Source organism: Littorina saxatilis, linkage group LG3 (assembly GCF_037325665.1).
Source record: "Littorina saxatilis isolate snail1 linkage group LG3, US_GU_Lsax_2.0, whole genome shotgun sequence".
NCBI classification, from domain to species: domain Eukaryota; kingdom Metazoa; phylum Mollusca; class Gastropoda; order Littorinimorpha; family Littorinidae; genus Littorina; species Littorina saxatilis.
This window is the reverse complement of record NC_090247.1, coordinates 35,021,746-35,044,600: the sequence shown is the minus strand read 5'-3', so window position 1 is coordinate 35,044,600 and position 22,855 is coordinate 35,021,746. Positions and strand designations below refer to the sequence as shown.

At 42.0% G+C, this 22,855-nt stretch overlaps 1 protein-coding gene across 1 annotated transcript; it reads left to right on the top strand.

Annotated features, from left to right (window-relative positions):
* The first annotated feature begins 11,463 nt into the window (after window positions 1-11,463).
* On the top strand, window positions 11,464-21,400 carry LOC138962233 (chloride intracellular channel Clic-like). Its single transcript, XM_070333970.1, has 4 exons — window positions 11,464-11,623; window positions 15,660-16,013; window positions 16,449-16,622; window positions 17,773-21,400. The coding sequence occupies exons 1-4, from the start codon at window positions 11,471-11,473 to the stop codon at window positions 18,106-18,108; spliced, it is 1,017 nt and encodes a 338-aa protein (XP_070190071.1). The 5' UTR covers window positions 11,464-11,470; the 3' UTR covers window positions 18,109-21,400.
* Window positions 21,401-22,855: the final 1,455 nt, after the last annotated feature.

The window sequence follows — 22,855 nt, the reverse complement described above, 5'->3', positions numbered from 1 at the left end:
ACACACACAGACACCGTCACACACACACACACAGAGGGTTGAGAAAAGACGACGCGAACAAAGGAGAAAGCTAGGGAATAGAAAACCTTTAGAAATCGGATTGTCTGTTCACCTTCGGTCCCACACACTTTAGTATAAGACCTTGATGGACATTGAAAACAAACACAGAAATGCATACAGACGACTGTTCAGCAGTTCTTTCTCTGCCTCTTCCAGTGTAAACAGCAACAACTAAGAACCGACGACAAACTCTGCGATACACTTAAATCTGTTCGCGTATCTGTACCACCTCGTCTGTATGATGGTGAATTTAGTTTCCCGTGAACGGTCGGGAATGCTTAGGTTATCACAAAGTCAGGCATGCCGATAAGATTGAATTCAACCAATTTTACTTGTAACGGACGTACCCGCCGTTAGCGACCCCACAGTTGGCAATACGCTGAGCGAGTCAGTCTCACACAAGGCTAGTCTTTGTGGTGGTCACTTAATGTTAGCGAATTCACCATTTAAAACGGCTGATAAATAGTTTACATTTCATGGCAATAACTTTCATATGATGCAAATCAGAACGAATAAAAGCATGTTGCTGTGACCGACGCACAAACCGAAAAAAGAGAAGAAAAAAAGTGTAGAGCTAGTGATCGCTAAAATTAATACCGTACGTGTGGGATTTGCATAGCGTCACCAATTATGGGGTCGCCCATGGTGGGGCTATCCGCTGTGGGTTGAAGGGATCGAATCCAACCCTTCAGCCAGAGTTGCATGTAGCAGGTGAATGGATTGGTGGGTTAGGTTATCACAGAGGTTAGATGAATGAAGTGTCGACAAGTGATGGTTAGATTATCACAGAGATTATGTGAATAAAGTGCCGATAAGTGATGGTTAGGTTATCACAGAGGTACAGTAACTGAAGTGTTGATAACACGCATTGAGTCTCAGTCACACCCAGAGGTTTGATAACAGGTCAACATGCTTACATCAGTGCCTCCCTTGTCTTTCACAGAAATGAAAGGAGCAGTTGTCCGATTTTCCACATATTTCTTGGGCCGTTTTCAAGGCACAGTCCTTCCTTCGACTCACCATCTGGCCTCCCCCCGCGGGTTAGGGGGAAGAATTTACCCGATGCTCCTTAGCATGTTGACGTAAGAGGCGACTAACGGATTCTGTTTCTCCTTTTACCCTTTCTTTCTTTATTTGGTGTTTAACGTCGTTTTCAACCACGAAGGTTATATCGCGACGGCCTTTTACCCTTGTTAAGTGTTTCTTGTATAGAATATAGTAAATTTTTGTAAAGATTTTAGTCAAGCAGTATGTAAGAAATGTTAAGTCTTTTGTACTGGAAACTTGCATTCTCCCAGTAAGGTAATAATTATATTGTACTGCGTTGCAAGCCTCTGGAGCAAATTTTTGATTAGTGCTTTTGTGAACAAGAAACAATTGACAAGTGGCTCTATCCCATCTCCCCCCTTTCCCCGTCGCGATATAACCTTCGTGGTTGAAAACGACGTTAAACACCAAATAAAGAACCATCTGACCAAGCTTTGACATTGGAAAAGACCATCCCCACTCCACTTGAACACATACCAAAATTCAACAGTATGGATGCTTTCTGTACTGAGTGAGATTTTGTGTGTGCTGAAATCAAATGTCTTGTCGGACGTTAATAGTTATTTGTGAAATAAATTCGTCCGAAAAATCTCCCTCTACATAACAGGTAGTCAGGAAGTTGATTTTTGGTAAATGTCCACGTGGAGGGATGTACTTATTCCAGGTAAAATCCTCGCCAGATCTGTGATGGTGAACAGAATTGTTTACATGGGAAGAACTGTGCCTTTACGCTATCAGGAACGAATACGGAGAATAAAGGTATTCACTGCCCGCTTTTGAGTGGCGCACACTTGAAACTCTCATGGACAGGATGAGTGCTTGAATTGGTGACGGTAACAAGTCAATGGCATTGTCAGCGTACCAAAGCACCCTGGGGTCTTTAAAACACAGTATTTGAGGAAGTGGTGAGATCGAGGCTTATAATCGAGGTGCTTGAGTGGTGTGATTTTTTCGAGAGTTAAAGGATTAGTTTTAACTCAGTGATTGCACTGCCGACTGCGGTTGTTTCTGGGTTTGTGTTTGTTTCGTTTATTTGTTTGTTTTAATTTTTTTCTTTCACAGTGAAAAGGAAAGAGCCTGAAGTCTTGGCTGTCAGTGGTCTTCTGCGGAGTCCGAGGCTTTCTGCGTGTGTGTGTGTGTGTGTGTGTGTGTATGTGGTTGGGGGGGGGGGGGAGGTGCGTGCGTGCGTATGTGTGTGAAAGTGCGCGAGCGAGCGTGCGCGTATCCGTGTGTATGTGTGTGTGTGTGTGTGTCCGGGCCGCTTCTAGCGGCATTATTTCATAGAGAAAATTTAGCGAACAACGGAAAACCACCGTGACACCAGAAAGAAAAACAAGTCGCGTAAGGCGAAAATACAATATTTAGTCAAGTAGCTGTCGAACTCACAGAATGAAACTGAACGCAAGGCAACGCAGCAAGACCGTATACTCGTAGCATCGTCACTCCACCGCCCGTGGCAAAGGCAGTGCCCGTGGAATTGACAAGAAGAGCGGGATATTCGTTGCGCTGAGAAGGATAGCACGCTTTTCTGTACCTCTCTTCGTTTTAACTTTCTGAGCGTGTTTTTAATCCAAACATATCATATCTATATGTTTTTGGAATCAGGAACCGACAAGGAATAAGATGAAAGTGTTTTTAAAACGATTTCGAAAAAAAAATTTTGATAATAATTTTTATATATTTAATTTTCAGAGCTTGTTTTTAATCCGAATATAACATATTTATATGTTTTTGGAATCAGCAAATGATGGAGAATAAGATAAACGTAAATTTGGATCGTTTTATAAATTTTTAATTTTCTTTACAATTTTCCGATTTTTAATGACCAAAGTCATTAATTAATTTTTAAGCCACCAAGCTGAAATGCAATACCGAACCCCGGGCTTCGTCGAAGATTACTTGACCAAAATTTCAACCAATTTGGTTGAAAAATGAGGGCGTGACAGTGCCGCCTCAACTTTCACGAAAAGCCGGATATGACGTCATCAAAGACATTTATCAAAAAAATGAAAAAAACGTTCGGGGATTTCATACCCAGGAACTCTCATGTCAAATTTCATAAAGATCGGTCCAGTAGTTTAGTCTGAATCGCTCTACACACACACACACACGCACACACACACACACATACACCACGACCCTCGTTTCGATTCCCCCTCGATGTTAAAATATTTAGTCAAAACTTGACTAAATATAAAAATGTAGCCCACTACATGGGCAAGGTCGATAAGGACATTCAGTGGGACAACCTTGTATAGATTAAGCCACTGAGACTGAGAGAATATACATCACTTTCGACGTGACCCCAAGGTCAAAGGAACTGTATATCTATTAAATGGGGCCATCATTCCTTGCTGTATCCGCCCACGGTTGAATGATAGATGTCAGGTAACCATGAAGCCGGAACTACATTTCCTTCACCACTGCACTTAGAAGCATGAAAATACCTTTTAAAAATACGAAAACCGAGCTCACACCTTAAATTAAGGTTTTCGTGGGGTGGTTACTGTAACCGGAATTAAACAACGATTTGAGCTAACAAAGTGACTGCAGGCCAGTGTGATCGCAACCACGCTTGTTGTTACGCAAACACATGGCACGAACAATTCCACAGACAGACAGACAAACAGACAAACGAGCAGGACGTCATACAGACACTGAAACAGACACTGAGCCGGACAGACGAGTATATGACGTCACTATAGACGGACAGGCAGACAGACGCCCAAACAACACGTGTATGGCACAATTGAACACTTCGCACAAATCCAAAGCACAGGAAGCACTGACATATATATATATACCTAGACTTACACACGTGACTGAAATCTACAGACTCCGCAGAACAGATTGTCAATGTATCACATACCAAACCAGCACCCCCCAGGGCCGCTTGCTAGGGGGGTCCGGGGGCATGCCCCCCCGGAAAATTTTGAAAAAAAGGATGCAAAATGGTGCAAGCTGGTGCATTCTGAGGATGATCATTACCAGTTTCAGGCAGCAGATTTTGTCACTGATTAATACCCCAAAAATTGAAACTCAATGTAAAATAAAGAAATGCATACCTCATTCAATATTTTTATTTTTTGGCTGGGGGGGGGGGGGGGGGTCCGGAAACCCTAGAACCCACCCCCCCCCACCCCCCCCCCCTCGTTGTGGGGGTCAGGCGGCGAAGCCCCCTGAAGCTGACGGGTAGGTCATATTCTGAGATAGGAAAATGGTCGCTCCTTGCATGAAACGGCATAAAATAAGCAATAATAAAAAAAAATTAAATAAGTAAGGTACATGTTTAGGCTAGGGGGGGGTTGCGCAACCCCCATAACCCCCCCGGTAGTCCGGCCCTGCCCCCACCCCCACTACCCTCCTTACCCACGGGCCTCTCCTAACCGCGCTTCCCTAGCTCTCGGCCTCTTTCTCTGCACTCACGGGTTTAGCTGAATGCACTTTTTTTTGCACATTACACTTCCCCAGAAGTGTGTGCTAAATGATGTCATTGTCACTTGTGGATTCCGCTGAGTTAGTATTGCGCCAACCATTGTATTGCAGCTGTCACCCGTCTGGAATCCTTGAGGAAACAGTTGTTCTCTATTTCACTCCTGGGTTCTCTACAACTGAGGTATTCAGCTTGGCAATCATTGGTAGATATTGTAACAGACTCAGGTTCTAACTGTTTAGCAAATCTAGTTCACTTAATGTTAAATAAATAAGGACTGATTGGGTGGGGGATGGGGAAGAGGGGGTTGGGGGGTTGGGGGGGGGGGGGGGGGGGCGAAATAGCACCCCCAATGTTTTTAAAAATAAGACAATAGAAGCAAACAAACTATTAAAAAGTCAGAAAGTCAATAGTCTTGAATGCATGCACGTCAACAAAACTTGAGAAACTCAGTCGCAATGTTGACGCACTGATGTGCTTTGCACGCACACTGTCACACACGCGCGCGCGAAGCAGTCGTACACAGCTGTTGTGGCACTGACGACATTGCGCTTCAAAATATTGAGGTCTATGTACGTAGCAGTGACTCTCTCTGTCTCTCTTGTTTTTCCTGAATCATCCGCGCGCGCACACACACACATACACACACTCGCGCGCCGCGCGCGCACCTACATCTCTCTTTCTTTGTTTTCCTGACTCACCCACATTAAACAGCTCCACATATCCACCCCACACCACACTGACACAAACACCTCCCTCCTTCCCTTAGTTCCCTCTCAATATTTACTACTCCCTCAAAATGATATCCTCCTCTGTTTCTGAACTTAGCACGTCCTCACCGGAGACGTGTTTGTGAATGATGACGTGAGTGAGGCACACTCAACACGACCCAGCTAAGACGGATAGATATATATGAGTGGACACACACATACACACACCGCAGTCAGCTGATTCACAGGCACTAAAACGAATACTAAGAGAAGAGAAGATCTTAACTGAAATTAGAACTATCAGTCCGGCTATCGCAAACCAGTGACTACAATCTTCCCCTGATGACCCGCAGAGGTCATAAAGGTATCACCCTCCACACACACACACAATCACATATACACACTCCAATTTGATGCATCCTAGTTTTCCGTAACAGTTTTACTCCTGCGGCAAAATGAGATGCAGCAAAGTGGGATACGAAAAGGTGGAATACGGCATGCAGACTCGGATCGGGCAAACTGTGAATGCACCGACCAACTGTCCGAATGGTTGGAGACGGTCAAGAGTTGATAAGTCATTTTCAACTTTCTAAGTCACACACACACACACACACACACGATCATAAATTATACCCGTTCAAGCTTACGATTCTTTCTGGGGCTGGTCACAAATAACTGCAGTTTGTCACCTCTCTTACACACACACACTGACACACACGCGCGCGCACACACACACACACACGCACACACTGACACACACACACTCTCTCTATCTCATTCTCTCTTCACCCCTCAGTCTCTCATCGAAGCCACTAACTGATCCATTCAATCGATTTTAACGCCTTTGTGTAGAGGGCTAAAAACAACGAATTTGGAACGGAGGTGGATAGTGGAGGGTGAGTGACAATCGCACGTCGCATTATCAGCCGGCATGGCATTACTGACTGTGACAAATAATACAGAACACAGACAGCACATGCAGGCTGACATAGGCAGCTGTTGTTGTTGTTTTTGATCTTTCACTTGCACTTTGTTACAGCACCATCATCAGTCCTTTACTGTCCACTGCGAAGTTTGCATTACATGTATCATCACATGCAGTGAAAACTGAATCAGTGCCGTGAAAGGGGACCGAGCTTAGCCGGATCGTGGGGGTGGTGTGTGTGTGTGTGTGTTCATCGAGAGAGATTTTTTCGCTGTCCCTGAACTGGTTCTTTTCTTCGCAGTTTGCTTCCAGTGAGAAAACAAAAATATTTTGTGCACACTCCCCTGCTCCGCCAGTGTTTTCCCGCATAGCGCCGACTGTGTTTCTGTGCCTGCTGTACCTTCATCCTTAGTACAAATCCTTACGACAAAAACAACAACAACAACAACAACAACAACAACAACTAGAAACGCAAACATGAAGTAATCATAATCAGCAATATGAACATAAACTATATATTTTTGTTTTAATTCAGTTTCAACGAATCTTTATCTTTCCACTTTCACAAAACCAACGCGGCAACTGGCCAGGCTTATACTATATCAGAAACAACAACTATCTGTACAAAGCAAGATTGTTCTAGATACTGAATAATTTCAGAGCCAACCCAAAATATTGGCGCCGAACGGACGGTTATAGTTACAGTAATGTACTGGGAAGTCAGTCTTGTCATTTAAAGCCAAAAAAATGGTCGTGTCAAGTCGGTCTGTTGTGTTTTAAAGACTTGACCATCTGCACCGAGCTGTTGTCAACGTGAGTTTTAATTTGTGCTAATGAGCTTGGTGTATGACTACTCACAACCAAAATAATCGGTCACTGTCGTAGAAAACCGGTAGCTTGTAGTTTTGTGACATGACGGCCGGCTGTGATTCAGTGTCACAAGTGGACCGCCAAGAAACTACTGAAGTGAATGGTCAGGGATGGGGGAGCGGATTGAGTCGCGTCCAGTTATACGAACACATTGTCAACACACAGAGACACTTACTGACAGACAGACAGACAGACAGACAGACAGACAGACAGACTGACATATGTATTCTATCGCTTTGCACACACCTCTCCCTCTCCTTTTCTTTTTCACTGAATCAGGCCTTGTACTAAAAAGTCCTAAAAATGTGTTTCCCTACTTTGGGCGAGGGCTGGATGTAAAAAAAAATCGACTGAAAATGCTTATTCCATTAAACAAGAAAGATTATCATTAATACTATTATTGCAAACACTTGCACAATAATACGGGAATGCGGGGCGAGACTGCCCCAAACAATTGTACTTAAGTATCTGGAAGTCTTATTCTCAGTACCTGTACCTGCATCTCCGTGTGTAACAGTCTTGGAACGGACCATCGCTAGACCCCTGTGTACGGCGTTCTTCTCCAAGTCACCGATCGCCTTCTCGACAAGGACCTCACTGGCGAACTGAACCAGCGCTGTCAAAAAACTCAGTGACTGAAATGGCAACGTCAGCCGGCTGAAAGCAAAAACAATACCTAAGCGACAGGTAGCACGGTGGAGACACGTTACGCCGAAGAAACGTACCCAGACGGTTGTTACACCCGATTGTGTATACCCAGGACATCGACGTGGCGTGAGGGTATGCTCACTTAAATTAGATTATCTCAGGCATTTCGTCAAAGTTGACATCAAGCTATATATACGTATAAACTACTAAATGCCACTGCTACTTGGTAGTATAATTTTAACCAAGATAGATCTAGTTTTCCAGGCGAGAAAATCGAAAATACCGCATCTTTCACTCGTGTATTTAGTGCATTGACCTGTTCATCGGAAAACACGAAATGTAGGCTACTTACAGACCAAAAATATGTACTGAAACAAAGAAGAAATCACAACAATCTATCAAAGTAAATTATATGTTTCTAATCAAAAGAAAAGGGGGTTAACATGAAGAATGTTTGTGTGTCATGTTACGGTCCCCAGGATCAGCTGGTTACGGGCCCCGAACTTAAAATATGTTTAGCTGTTGTTACGCGCCCCACTCACATCGCTTTTAATTCTGACATCTTTAGTCATATATATCTGTGAAAAATGACAGGCAGTCACACTCAGTTGTACCCAGGACTTTCTCTCTATCACTCTGTCTATTTTTCACGGGTTCGGAGTTGGTTTAATTCAGCAGGGGAATGTGCAAATAAGCTTGCTGATTGAGCAATGATTTTCGTTTTTAATTGGAGCCTTACGAGCGTTTTGTGTGTATTATTTTTGTTTTGTGGAAATGACTGTTTCTACTCGTCCCATGTGCAACTAAGTTGCTGATTGAGCAATGATTTTCCTTTTAAACTGGAGCATTACGAGCGTTTAGTGTGTATTATTTTGTTCTGTTTTGGAGAAATGTCTGTTTCTATTCTTCCAATGTGTAGCTAGGCTGCTGATTGAGCAATGATTTGATTGACAATGTAGAACAATTCATCTTCTTTCATTTGTATCCTCCCCGCCCCATCCCCCCCCACACACATACACACCTAGAATTTTAAGCTACAATGCACCATAATTGCTTTTTAAATGTTTTTTGTTTTTTTACTTTAGATTATAATGCTCCTTCACTAGGTACACTTATGACTTCGAATCAAGCAATGAAGATACCTCGATCTGAATGCCTAATGAACCTTGTGTTAAGTTCTCGTGATTGCTTTGAGTTCCTATTCTTTTGAATAACACAATATTTGGCTCTCTGTCTCTCTTTCAGTAATTTAGTCTTTTCTTGATCTTGCTGCTTGCTTAGGCAATACATGATCATTCTTAAGATCATTCTGACACACACACACACACACACACACACACACACACACACACACACACACACACACACACACACACTAATATAAACATAACGTTTACATTGAACAAAAATTCACTTTAAAACAATCCCTATAACAGTTTGATAACATTTTTTGCCACGTCTGGCAGAAGTTCGTGTAGTTTCTTCAACTCTTCGTCAACACCTTTACACTGGTTAGAGAGAGGTGTCTACTTTTTCACTTGAAATTTCTGGACAATTTATTTTGTTTGCATCAAAAACGATTTCAATTTTTTGTTAGTGTTTCCAATACAGTAATAGTTTTACCTTCCTTTTGAAGACTTGATGGGACCACTTTAAAACTATGATCTTTCCGTACGTACGATCTTTTCCCTGTCTGTGAGTTTAGTGTGAGAACCCGTATTGTAAGTTCGTTGTCACCATGGGCATTAACAGCGTGGTTAATGACATCCACAAAGAGCTCATGATCAGAGTGACAGTAGTTGCATCTGAAATCCATGTGTTTAACTGTAACAAAGACAGAACAAGCCTGAGTTACTTGACTAACATGCAAATCTCCCAACTCTGTCACGTAAAACTAGCACGATATTTGGTTTCAGATAAACAAAAAAATGCATAAAAATGGAGGTTAGAGAAAATTGTCAATGCCTTGGGCCCGTAACAGGGGAAGACTGGGGCCCGTAACGGTAAAAATATGGAAAAGTATGGGGCGCGTAACACTAAGCACATGGGTACCCTTTTATTTTGTTTTCGTACTTCTTCACCGTGATCTAGTCATTATGCCCTTTTCCCATGAAGCCTAAAGAGAGTGTACAAAATCAGTTTTAGTGGATATCGATCCAATGGACTGCGTTTCTGTAATGTGTTTAGCATATTTCTCTCCAACGTAGTCACATTTTCGCTGATCAGCCTGATCAAGTTTTTTTGAGTGACTTGTGCGACTTTTAACAACTGAGGCTTACAAAAACAAAACACCGCTTAGTGCAGAAAACATTCACAATCATAACTGAACGAATCTGTTTTTAATACGCTTCTGATTCTTTTCTGTAATAACATTTTAGCCAGCATACCTTCACATCGCGTTTGCCTTCTGGCCGTTACTGCGACAAAGTCGGGCGTAACAACCGTCTGGGTACGTTTCTTCGGCCGCGTAACGTGTCTCCACCGTGGCCGGTAGTACTGATATACTTACACCGAACACAGTTTCAAACCCCCCCCCCCCCCTCCCCCAGCTTTGGCTTTTTAACTTCCTTACACAACTGGCACAGACCGCAATGCCGGGGGGCCAACAGTGTATGGACATCACCGCGGGACCTTCAACATCCAAGAAATCGGATCCGGTCCCCCACGGGAAGAAGAAGAAGAAGAAACAGACATACGAACACCGAACAAACGCATGTGTACTCAAATAAAGCGATGAGAAAAAGCCCTCAGCCGTTGGTAGTCCGCTGTTTTATATGCCGCTTTCCGACTCAACTGAGGTCAGTTTAACTCAGGCACAGTTATAAAAGTGCGACAAACACGCCACGACCACATAATTTAATCTTGACACCTTTTATAAACCTGGTGTCCATTCTAACCTTTGGCTTGACAGTAAGTAACTTAAAGGCACAGTAAGCCTCCCGTAAACCATCACAGAGCTCCCCGAGCGTCTAAATACAGTACAAGCATACTTCCATTTGAACGCTCACCGAACGGGAACATCCTGGCTGCTTTCTGTCGAGCGTGAGACATTTTCCAAGAATTTATTTTCGTGGACTTGGTCCTCTACAACAATGGCGCCTCGTTTTGGTGCTAGACCTAACTTTTAAAATCTAAATAACAAATTGACAGCTTGTTACACAAACATTCTTTAATCATAAAAGAATTCGTTTTTCATCAAGACAAGATCAGAACAATTCGAAGTTGTGAAAGTTTAAAAAAAGAAAAGCCCGGAAGCAGGGTCACGCAAGGGTCGTGGCAGACGACGGTTTTATCAGTGCAAATCGCCGTTCCTCTCAACAGTCAAAAGCCATCGCTAGAGTTCTTGTGAACCACAGCCGTTGTTTCGTGCATAAAAAACGTGCTTTTGTAGATAAGCTCACGTCGAGTCGCATTCAAATGACTAACTATGACGACTGCATTGTGAAAAGGGAAAACTGGATCACACGGGTTCACGATGGCTCAGGGGTAAGATAAACCACGCAAAAATAAATTCTTTGAAAATGTTTCGCTCTTTACGGAGGGCACCTAGGATGTTCTCAATTGGTGAGTGTTTAAATGAAAGGGTGTTTGTACTGTGTGTAAAAGCCTGACCGTATCTGTGATGGTTTACGGGAGGCTTACTCTGCCTTTAAAATCGCTCAAAACACCTCAGAAGCACAGCAGCGCAGTAGGCTACTGCCTCAGTGCCTTTGAAGTGGAAGTAGAAACTGAAAGGAGAATGAGAATCACGTGACCGGATTTTTGTGCTTTTCGCGCATGCGTGATTGTGTCGTACTTTGGGCGAGGCTCTGCGTCATTGGAAGAAGAAGCCGAAGTAGCCGACAGATTCGGCATTATTCTAGCAAAATGTCCGCAGACGGAGCTGACGGGGATGGAGGACCGAAGCAGAGGTTCGAATTGTACATCAAGGTAAGCTGTCAGCACATCTTATTGGATTTTTATGGAATGGCGTGGTTACATCTTCGATGAATGGCGGCGAGTGTAGCACGAAGCCCAGCCCACATAAATGCTCCGCAGTTGGCGGGTCGTAAAAGGCTAAGAAGTCTTTCAGGATTAATCGTAAAGAAGCGCGTACTTCTGAATACACTCTTTGTCGGCCCGATTGTGCCTGTCGTTCAATTAAATTGAAGAAATGATTTATTTGTGGACTGTCCTCGAGTGTTTGTGTGTCAAAATTATTTCGGTGACCTATAGTAAGTAAGAGAGAGCAAACGTTCGAGACTGGCGTAGACTAGTCTAACACGAGTTATCTGATGATTCATCAGTAGCTGTACTGTAGCATTTTAGAAGCCCCTGCGACGTGCGAAGGTAGTCAGACCACAGGCGGAAGGTATCGTCCACTGGACTACTACTATTGTAGTCTTTCTGTGATAGTAGTAGTCCAGTGGACGATACCTTCCGCCTGTGGTCAGACACGGACGTTTATAAAATCTGAGGATGTTTGGGATACCAAGAGTTTATAAATTAAATAGCATGGGTTGCTCATGGTTCACTTTGGGAAAGTGGCAAGGGTCATGAAAGAAAAAATGCGCTGACTTACTCACGTAAGACAAGTTACTGTGTTAAATCCAGGTGCCATTTTCATAACACAGAAACACAGTCGAAGAACTGCGGTTGAAGGAGTGAAATACAGTAATCCAACATAATTGGGTTTCATGAAGGAGATACCAGTCGGCCGACTGTACGTTTTTGCACAGGAAGTCGACCGATTGCAGTGTTGCTCTCCCCCAGCACTGCGGTCGGACAATCGCGGTAATCCGACAGCACATTTTATTATCCGGACATTCAGTAGCAGAATGCTCACACTATGGTTTGATTCTGAAGCATACGCGGTGATCGTTTTTAGAAATTTATCCATTGGACGCAGTAATCTAGAAAACGAGTCAGGGTTATGTCTTGAAGACGTCACATTATGGCGTAAAAGGGTTCGACATCACGCAAAGGAATTACTAGAAGTCTCGTTCATTGTTATCCAGACTCGGAGCGGGCCAAGACTAGTTTCTTCTTCAAAATCGGCAATTTTCACATGTTAATGAGTAAGCGGAAGTGGTAATGTTGCTAAATTTAAGCGTCGACAGCGGGTAACGGTGATTTGCTCATGAAGTGCGCTTTACTGTGGCTCATTGAGCAACCAGTTGGCCGAATACACAGACGGCCGACCGTCGGTCAGATCACTATTATCTTATGAAAGTTGAAACTGGCCCCTGGTCACTGAATGCTTTGAAATAATAAACCCAGGTGCGATGCGTAACAGTTCATTGAAGCGAAGTCGGTATCACTGTCAGTATACTGTTGAAGGAGTGTCACCATGCAACTTTATTCACTCAATTAAAAAATATCTGCTGTGTCAATACGGTAGAGAACTTCTCAGGCTATACAGAAAAGGTGTCTGGAGTTAATGAAAGAAAACATTAGGAGTAAGCTATAATTCATCATATGAAGATGGCTCGTTGAACGACCCTGTTGTATCTCAGTGCAACACGAAGAATCTGACTGTGTGCACTTTCGAATGCTTCAGGAGTTTACTTATAGTAGAAGTGGATTGTTTTCCTTTTAAAGCATGTACATCAATTGAAACGTACAATACATACAAGCATTGTTAGACAGTTTTTTCTTTCTTCCATTTGGTTGTTAGAGCATGTACAAGATGAATGTGTACATCATATGTAAGTACAGGGGTAAGCAAATTGCGCTGAGTAATAGGTTTGCAGGGATTTACACTGTGGCCCAGGAAATGCCAGTTGAACTGACAGCTGCCACTCTTTGACCCCCTTTTCCCATTGCATTAGCATAGACAATGCTTTCCTCTGCTTTCACAGCTGTGTATGCCTGTAGACATATGTGCTGCTAAGTTCCCTGAACCACAGTCTGTCCAAAAGAGACTATGAATGTAACCCCTTGAGGTTTGACTTTTTTTTTAAAAGTAGGAGCATTTTCAGCTTACTGACGCAAGATTTATCACATATTTAAGTAATTTTCCATTTTCTGTCGACTTCAAAGTGAGGATACCCTTTTTTGAGACTCATGCATAATCATTGAGAACATTTTGGGTGCAGTGCAGTTGGATCTGCTGTGGGGCATGAAATGTTAGTGCCCTTGCTCAACTCTGGTTTATAGCCCTGTGGGGGTGACAGGGACTTTGACTGAAGGGGGAGGTACAGGAGAGGGGGGGGTAAGCATCCCCTTCAGGCAAATAGGGGGAATTAAGTCCTAAGAGCATGGAAGTGTAACCAGTACAAGAGGGGGGGGGGGGGGGGGGGGTCAGAGACATACTGCAGCTGGTAGAATGACAGAGAGGGAGAGAAAGATTGAACATGCAAGCTGTTGTGGATGACAGGGCAGCAAAATCTTCATGCTGAGCAGTGTAGACTGGAGGAAGGTGGCTTGCTGCATTGATTGATGCACAGGCGCTGGACTGACAGCTGCATACAGCCTGTTGAATGTAGGCTTGTTTTGGTGTTCCTCCCCACTTAGCTATGTGAGTGTCAGTGTGTCATCCACTCACTCCCCAGGCAAGATTAGCTACCTGCTGCAGGCTGAGCATGGCTGTAAATGGCTTTGAAATATATATGTCATGCGGTTGAATCATCCCTCTGTGGTTTGCCAGTTTACCTTTTTAGAAATGATGGTATTTATGAGTAGAGTTGAGTTGTCAATATTGTCTGCACCAGCAGTCAGGAATAGGTGATGTTTTCAGATTTGTTGTTTATGGGGCTTGGCACTTCACGTGGAGGTGAGGATGAATGAGGGGGTCAATGATTATCTAGGTTAACAGGTTCCTACTTTTTTGCTCGGTATGGCTAATGTTTTTGACATGTGAACCTTACCAGCGTCATCTGGATTTATGCAAATAAACAGAGTAATACTTCTCTGTCTGTTTTGCGTTACTTGCTTTAGTTGAAATTTTACATTGAATATATAACACTTTTGTAGTGGAACTTGATTATGCACAAACATATTATACTCCTTGGTTATTGCAACTTCTCTGGCCTTGGAAGGTAAAGCGGTTTGGAAAGGCAAGGAAATGGCCTTCATTTAGAGTAAAAATAATTGTATGCTGTGTTGCTCCAACTTTCATCTGCCACAAAAGAACGTGAATACGCACACACAAGCACAGACACCTTATTTCTCTCTTTCTCTGGTAGTTGCAGATCTCTACTTAAACTCTTTACAAACCTCCCAGTACAGTGAATAAAAACTATTGTTTGCTGTTTACTTGGTGACTCAATGAACGAAGAAGGAAGTTGTTGCAGACTCACAGGAAGCTGGCATTCAACACTTGTTTCCAGTTTGTATGACTGCATTGGCACTCATACTGCAGTGTGTTTTTCATTGAAGCCAATCGGAAATTTAATCATCCGGTAATGTTTAGACTTAAAGTGGATCTGAGAACATGCAGAGCTTCAAATGTACACAAGAACTGATTTGTTCTTTGAGTTAAACAAATCTACAGCAAATATCTGTTAAGATACCTTTAATTTCGTTCTCCTCTTTTGAACTTAGGTTTTCTGTGGTGTTTGGTATTGATCAACAAATAAAAATTCTGGTTGGAGTGGTTGATTTTCTGAGATACTTGGTGGTAAAATTGGGTTGGGATGAGGGGTCAGTGCATGGGAGTTCACTTGTTGTGGCAGAAGCCTCATTGAAAGTATTGTGGAGTAAAACTTTCGTCAAATGATAATTATTGCTTTAAAGAACCAAGAACATGCACAGCAAATCATGAAATGCTTTTATTTTTAAGATCTGTTATTTGTAGAAATGGTTTGGCATCGTTAGCTTCTTGTCGTAATGTTGTGTAGGTTTTGTAGATGAGGTTGACATTTTTTTCACAAGTAGTAGATCAGCTTGATGAGCTGCTTTACTTTCTCCAGTGAGACTCAGCTTGTGTGTACTGCTGTTTGTTTTGGAATTTAAGTGAATTATTGTTTTTTCATCTGTGTTTCAGGCCTCTGCAATCGACAAAGAAACAAAGGGGTCTTGCCCAATCTGCCAGCATTGGTTCATGATCACATGCCTGCTGGGGGAGAACCAAGATGACATTGACTTCAAGGTGTACACAGTGCAGGCCGACTGCCCACCCAAGAACTTTGGTGTGGACCAGGGTTGGAGCAAAAAGTTCCCCGTCGTCATGGTGCTGTCTGGTCATGACAAGAAGGGACAAGACCTGACCGGCACCAAGTACGACACATTTGAAGAGCTTGAGACTTTCTTCGAAAGCATCAACAAAGAATGCCCTGAGCTGAAGCGAAAGAATGCGCCCAACGTGTCAGCCATGCAGGCTGTCGAAGATGTGTACAATGTAAGTGATAGATAATTGTGAGTGCTCTGTTTGTCTCCAATCCTTATTCTTGGTTTTGGGGTTGATGTGATTTAACAAAATTTTCATTTGCTTTTGAGAATCTTGACTAGATAACAGATGTTGAGTTGACAAAACCGAGCACTGTCATTTGATTATGATATGGTCCACTACCTCCAGCCAAGTGACCTCAAATTGGAGTCAGGTGCTTATGAACTGAGCGGGTAACATGTGCTACATGTATGACATTTTGAAAGTGGAACAGTTCTGTCGCTTTGGATATCACAGTTGCAAAATATTTAATCTGTGGATGGGATAAAGGGCAGGGAATGGGTTGTGTTGTTAAATAAGATAGTTCTTGACTACTTGCCTTATGTCCTTTTAGATTTTCATTTCTCCCAAGTGAATTTGACAAAAACATCTTCTCGGCTGTTTCAGGCTTTCAACGGCTACCTGTCCGGAAAGGGAACCAAGCGTTTGTTGTCAGAACTGAAGAAAATCAACGACTTCCTGGAGAGTGACGATGAGACCAAGTTCTTGGTGGACAATGTCCTTTCCTTTGCAGACTGCTACCTCCTCCCGCGCTTACAACACATACGGGTCGCTGGCAAGGTCAGTTTCACATTTCTGGGGCTCACTGAATTTTGTTCAGTTCGTTCATTTGGTTAAAGCAAGTGTTTGTACTTCGATTTGGTTCCACACAAATGTTACACAAAAACAGCATTTAGAGAGTGATAACAATCAGAAATGATCATTAACATGTCAAAGCATTTTTTCACTGGCTCCTTTGATCGCTGTTGCCCACCTGGTTCAATGGGAAGGTGTGAAATTCCAACTGGAATTCAGGTTTGGAAATCAAACTTGTGATACCACTTTCCTAATGTGCAATTAAATTACATATTCTTACCCCCAATTCTCATAAATGCATTGACTTTGATCTCACATGCTAGATGGGCGCCTGGCAGAAGTCCTTGAGTCGGCTTACTGGCATTCTGAAGATGTATTCATCAATTTCTATCTCAGAGATGTCGCTGCATTGAGACAGGACGGCAGTTCTGCGTTACCTGCTCTGGTAGCGGCAGGACAGGTTCTCAATTCCTGATTTGGTTAGTGCCCTCCACCTATAGTAGCAATCTGCTATATGTGAGTTGGGTAAAGATATGTAATTTAATCCAAAATTTTGATAGTAAATTTTCATTTAATTAATATGCTTGCCCAACTCATATCGTTTAGGCCCTCCCGCCTCCCCGCTGTGGGGTTTGTTCCTAAAAAAGATGTGAGTTGGGCTTGGTTCGGAATGATACAAATGGCGGCATATGCGCGCGCATACGGAAGACGGACCCGGTATTGGTCGGTCAGGGATACCAGTATCGGTATGGATCACTCTTTTTTTTAAGAGTAGTCTGCCTTGTTACCAAGGGGACGCGTACAGCGTTACCAGCACTGAACTAGGGTTAATTGCTATATGTGAGTTGGGTAAGTATATTAATTAAATGAAAATTTACTATAAAAATTTTGGATTCATCATGCAGGGTGGTGAAATATAATGGGCTTGAACTAGGCTCTATTGGAACATCATATCCTAGAAAAGGTAGTTTTGAATAAATAGTGAGCACATTTACTGAGTGTTCAGTGTTTTAAGTGGTAAAAAATCATCAAGCTCTGCCCTCAGTAGGCAACTGGGATACGGGAGAGCAATCATACTGAGTGGTACATCTTTGAAGACTGCTGGTGCATCATCCCTACATGTTCTTTTTCACAGGCCTACATGGATTTTGATATTCCTGCGGAGTTCACTCTCGTCTGGAAGTACCTTCATGAGGCCTACAAGACGGAAGCCTTTCGCTCCACGATGCCCTCAGACCAGGACATCATCTTCCACTACGAGAAGAAGGTGACGTTCGACCCGTCCAAAATGAAGCGCAAGCCTCACCCCACCCTGGAAAGCTTCACCTACACTATGGAGGTCCCCAAAGACATCGCTTCCCAAATTGGCGTGTCCCCTGCTAATGGCGATGTGTCGCAGCCCCTCTCTGATGGACTTTCAAACGTGGAAATTTCTCCACAGCCAACGCACCAAGCTGTGGATGTAGAGTGACAGTAGCCAATAACAAATTAAGCTTTTTTTTTTTCGTGATCGTCCAGATGCTTTCCTGCATCTACCTAAAGACGAGAGTTTGAAAGAAGAGGCACACTTGAAGTTGAAAATGGAAGAGGCACAAAAGCAAGGTTCTAGTTTCGTATGGCAAATGAAATCGATTTTTCCTGGATGCCCAAGATATATGTGTCTGGCTTGCCAAGTTTTGTGACATCAACTTGAAAAGGATCTACCTGGACTTTACTGTGATTGCACCAAGAGATACCTGTGGGCTTGCCAATGATGTGTCTAAATTGTAGGGGGAACAAAAGATGAGGTTATGGCAGAATTGAAGGAAATTGCTGGTTTTGAAATTCAGTGGAAGTGATTTTGATATCGTTTTCTTATGCGGATGCTCCAGAACTTGATAATAATTTACAAGGATAAGTTTAAAACAGACCCAGGTGGATTTATTGCATCTAAAAAGGTTTCAGGATGTTGCAGTTATTGGCTTTTGTGATCTGCTGTCTGGTTGCCTCAAAGTAAAGGAGTTGAACCAGGATTTGCAAACCAGTGTTGAGAAAGAGCTGGCATTTGCAGCGGATTTGTATACATTATAACCAAGTTTTTGTCCTTGACCCTGTATGCCTTTGTGTTGCCCTCAATATTGCTTTTACTCCTTGTGTCAATATCAAATATGCAAAAGGGAGCTAAGCGGCGGGACCAAATGTGTGGAATTTTAATTCAAAATGACCGCATATGAACTCTACCTTTGACAGTTAGTTAATTGGAATTTATTACACATTTTGTGTTTTTGTTGTGTATCTGTTTATTGGTTCCCTTTTGTATTCAGATTCAATATTCCTGCCTTGTGCAGGGGCAGAAAAAGTGAGCAGTAGTATACAGAAGAAGAAAAAATAGTCAAAGGCTTGTTTCTTCAACGCAGTTTTGTCTTTTTTGATATGGTGTGTAGCTCTAGTAATTCGGAGGAGACTTGCTTAAAAGAAGGTGTCTTTTTCAGTTTTGATTTCTTACCGTTTGTCTGCAGATCAAAGAATAAGTTGTATTTTGATAACAATAGGTATTGTTTGCCTGGCTTGCTTTGAAGCTGTCAGAAGAATTTCTTCACTGGCTTTCTATTGATGTTTCGCATGAAATCTAAATTGTTATTGTAAACTTTGCAGGAAGGGGTCGGGGTTACTCCTATTATCCCAAGTGTATTGCAAAGTGAACATGTAACTTGTAAATGTATCCTTTAGATTAGGTTGACTGAAAATAAATTGATTTGAGGCTTCCATTATCATTTGTGCAATTATTTGTTTTCATCCCATTGGGGAAAAAAACTCCCTTTCTGTTATCCACAGTGTAGGTCTAGTTGTCAGCTGTTTGTTTAAAACTACTTTTAGCAATCCTAAGTTAGTATTTGCTTCTGTTAGAATGGGTTAGACATCACTGTGACAATGGCTACTACATTGTGAGATTTGAAACTGAGAGTTTTTGCTGTGCCAAATGCTGTTTCGCTGGTTCAGAGTGGTAGTACAGGCCTATTTCTGATTCTTTCTCTTCTGGCTTCCTGTGTAGGGGAGACGATGAACCTTCTGAAGTCAGTGGCTAGTAGTAGTTGATGGCTGTTTTGTTGGAAGTTTAACGTTTATGCGGGTGAAATGAGTGATAACATGCTAGAAATTTGGAGTTAAACAAGCATTGATGTTTTGCAGTTTCTTTGAATGCGACTGATTTTCAGATCATTACAATTTACAGTGTATTTCGTAGTGACACTTATTTTCCGCTGTGTTAAAATGGTTATTACTGTTGCCAAAAGGCTTACAGATATCTATTGCCACACGTTGCAGTTTGTCATAACATTACAACCGACTTTGTGTTTCAAGGGAGGCAAATAGCCGTTTAGTTGCTTTCAGTCTTTTACTTTGAGCTTTGGTACATGTGCTTTCTTTTTTCTTTCCATCAAATGTCTCATTGAAAAATGGTTTAAGTTCTGACCGGAAGGAAGACTATGCAGATGCATCTGTGAATACAGTAAGAAGCAAAAAGTGGCACTTGTCTTCACATATCGTCACAGACTCACAGTGCCTGGTGGTCGCTTAGGAATTTGGTGCTAATTTTTGGGAGGAATGATCAACGTTTTGATGGCAGTTGACAAAACTGTTTCAGTGCACTTGCATCTTGTCTAATTTTGAGTTATTGTTGTTGAACCCTCTCTTTTTCTACCTCTTCAATGTAGAAAGTAGAGATGCCAGAATACTGTGCTTTGCTGGGATGGCCAATTATTGAAATATATTCATCTAGCCTAGATCTCTTGAAACCTGTTGTACAGCTTAGCGAATTATTTGTTAGAATCATATTGAAGGAAAAAACACTGCGTAGCTGTTATTTTTTCTTTCCCTCCGAAAGTTAAAATTTAAACATTTGAAGTAAGCTTTTTGGTCTAGTAACTTGAGGGTCCAATGAATTATGACCTAGAAACATGGTTGGCATGCGTGAAATTGTTCCTTGTTTAATTGCTGAGGCATGCACAAGCCACAAAAACGTGTGAATTTTTAGTTTTCTGTTTCATTGTTTCTTTTCATGACTCAAGTCATGTGAAATGCATAACTTACCTTTGCTTCCATTTTCAAGGAGGGTATAAGGACATGGAAGACTTTTTTTTCTCCCTCTCACTTTTTCTGCTTGTTTTGTCATTTGATGTCTTCAGCCTGATGACTTTTTGATGTAAAATGTGTCATTTTTATACCTACACTGTGCTTTTTCTTTTGGTTCTTTTTATTTGTAATCCCATATCAGATACCCCATATACCTTGCAATAAGTTTAACGCGATAATATTTATTTATTTTGTTCATTTTGTCTTTCATCTCTTTGTTTCTCATCATCAGAGAACCTATGTTGTTCAGTAAAGAAAGGGTCTCCTCTAATTTTGATGCTTTTTAATGTCAAGTTGCTTCTTTCGTTTCAGTCAATGTTAAAGTATTCATGACAAAAATCATGTTTACTTCCTTCACATGTTTAAACCACAAAATGGAAGTGAAATAAAATCTTATTGTTTATTTGTTACTGTGAGGTTCCTAGCAGGGTTGACATTCAAACTGCTACAGAATTTGGAAATTAATTGTATATTTTTTTTTTTATGAAGAGGAACTCTTTCTAAACCATTTCTGTTTCTGTAGGTATGACAGGCAAAAAGAAATCATTGACTTAGCTGACAAGTTTCAGTTATTTCAGTTTGCAAGAATACGGCCTCTGCACTATATTACAGACTCGTGTAATCATTAAAAGCCATTATTATCAAACACCAAACTGCATTGATCTGTTTAAGGAGCTAGTGCATATGTGTGTGTGTGTGTTGAAGAAGGATGTATTTTACAGCAGTGTGGCTCCTTTTCAAAGCTAGGCAAAGCAACTAGCAGGCTTCTGGCTGTCTTTAACAATGTGTTTTGATCGAGGTCACATGGGTTTTGCTTGGGTTGAGGAACACAAAGGTGCTTAGCTATCACTGCCAGTGATCGGCAAGCAATTGGTGGCAAAACTTGGCTCGGATCTGTATGTTTTCAAAAGAAAAGGACATATAGCTATTCTGATGAACATATGGGGGAATTCGGGGGCTGTGATTGGATGGTCTCTTCCGATCATCAAAGCATAATGCTACGGAAGTCAGCCATTTTTCTCAATATCCAAAAGCATATTGTCAATAACAAAGACGCATGGTTCCGGTTTACCCACCTGTACCACACGATGTTTCACTGATCGACAACAGCATACACTGACAACTTGAAATTCTTCTCGGGAATGTGTTTCAGCTTTACAAATGTCGATAGCATACCCTTTTCTGCTAACTTCCCGATGAAACAGGACTAAACCTATTATTTTCTGTCCCTAAACACCACAAAATGCCCAAAGTCGAAAGATGTAGTACAAACAGGGGAGTACAACGGAACAGCCGTTTTTGTGTGCCTGTGAGCTTAGTTCACAGTTGCCGACTGACACAAATTTTCGCATTCGGCTTTTCTTATCTCGTAACTCTACACTAAATACCCCACTTCCCCTCTGAAGTATTGATGTACAACCCATGGCACTAACATTCATGTAGTCGTTTATAACTGAGGTTGAAAAATTCGCTTCATGACGAGACAAGTATAAATGCCATTCACCCAAACTGGAAACGTTGCTGCTGTCTGCTCGCTTTGTACGGATTAGCTGTTCTCTTTTCCTCCCCTTGTTGCATCCTAGTTCTTCAGTTGTTTCTAGTTTTCCGTTGATGTTGTGTTTTGGTCTTCTTCATAAGTAGTCTTGTTCAAAATTAAAAAAACTCAAACTTCTTTTTGTTGTATACGAATGAACTAATAAAAAGCTGTTTAACAGCTGTGTTGTCAAATCGAGGTTTTTTTCCAAAGTCAGTGTGCTCCTGCGCAAAACTAATGCGCATAAGAAACGGCGTCTGCTATCAAAACCTGGGATCAACGCATCGACGCAAAAACTGTCATTTTGTAAGTTTGGAACAACAAATAAAGGTCAGAACAGCTATATAATCGCTATTGTATTTTCAGCGTAGCAATAGGGTCCGATATTTAGACTCGAACAAGTATAATGCGACTCGTCGGCATTATACTTGTCTCGTCTAAATATCGGACCCTATTGCTACGCTGAAAACACAATAGCTGTTAACCCTTACACTGGTGCAATTCTGTAACACATGTTACAAAGCCACTGGTGAATTAACAGAGAGAAAAATAACAAAAAACGGTCATTTAGGTT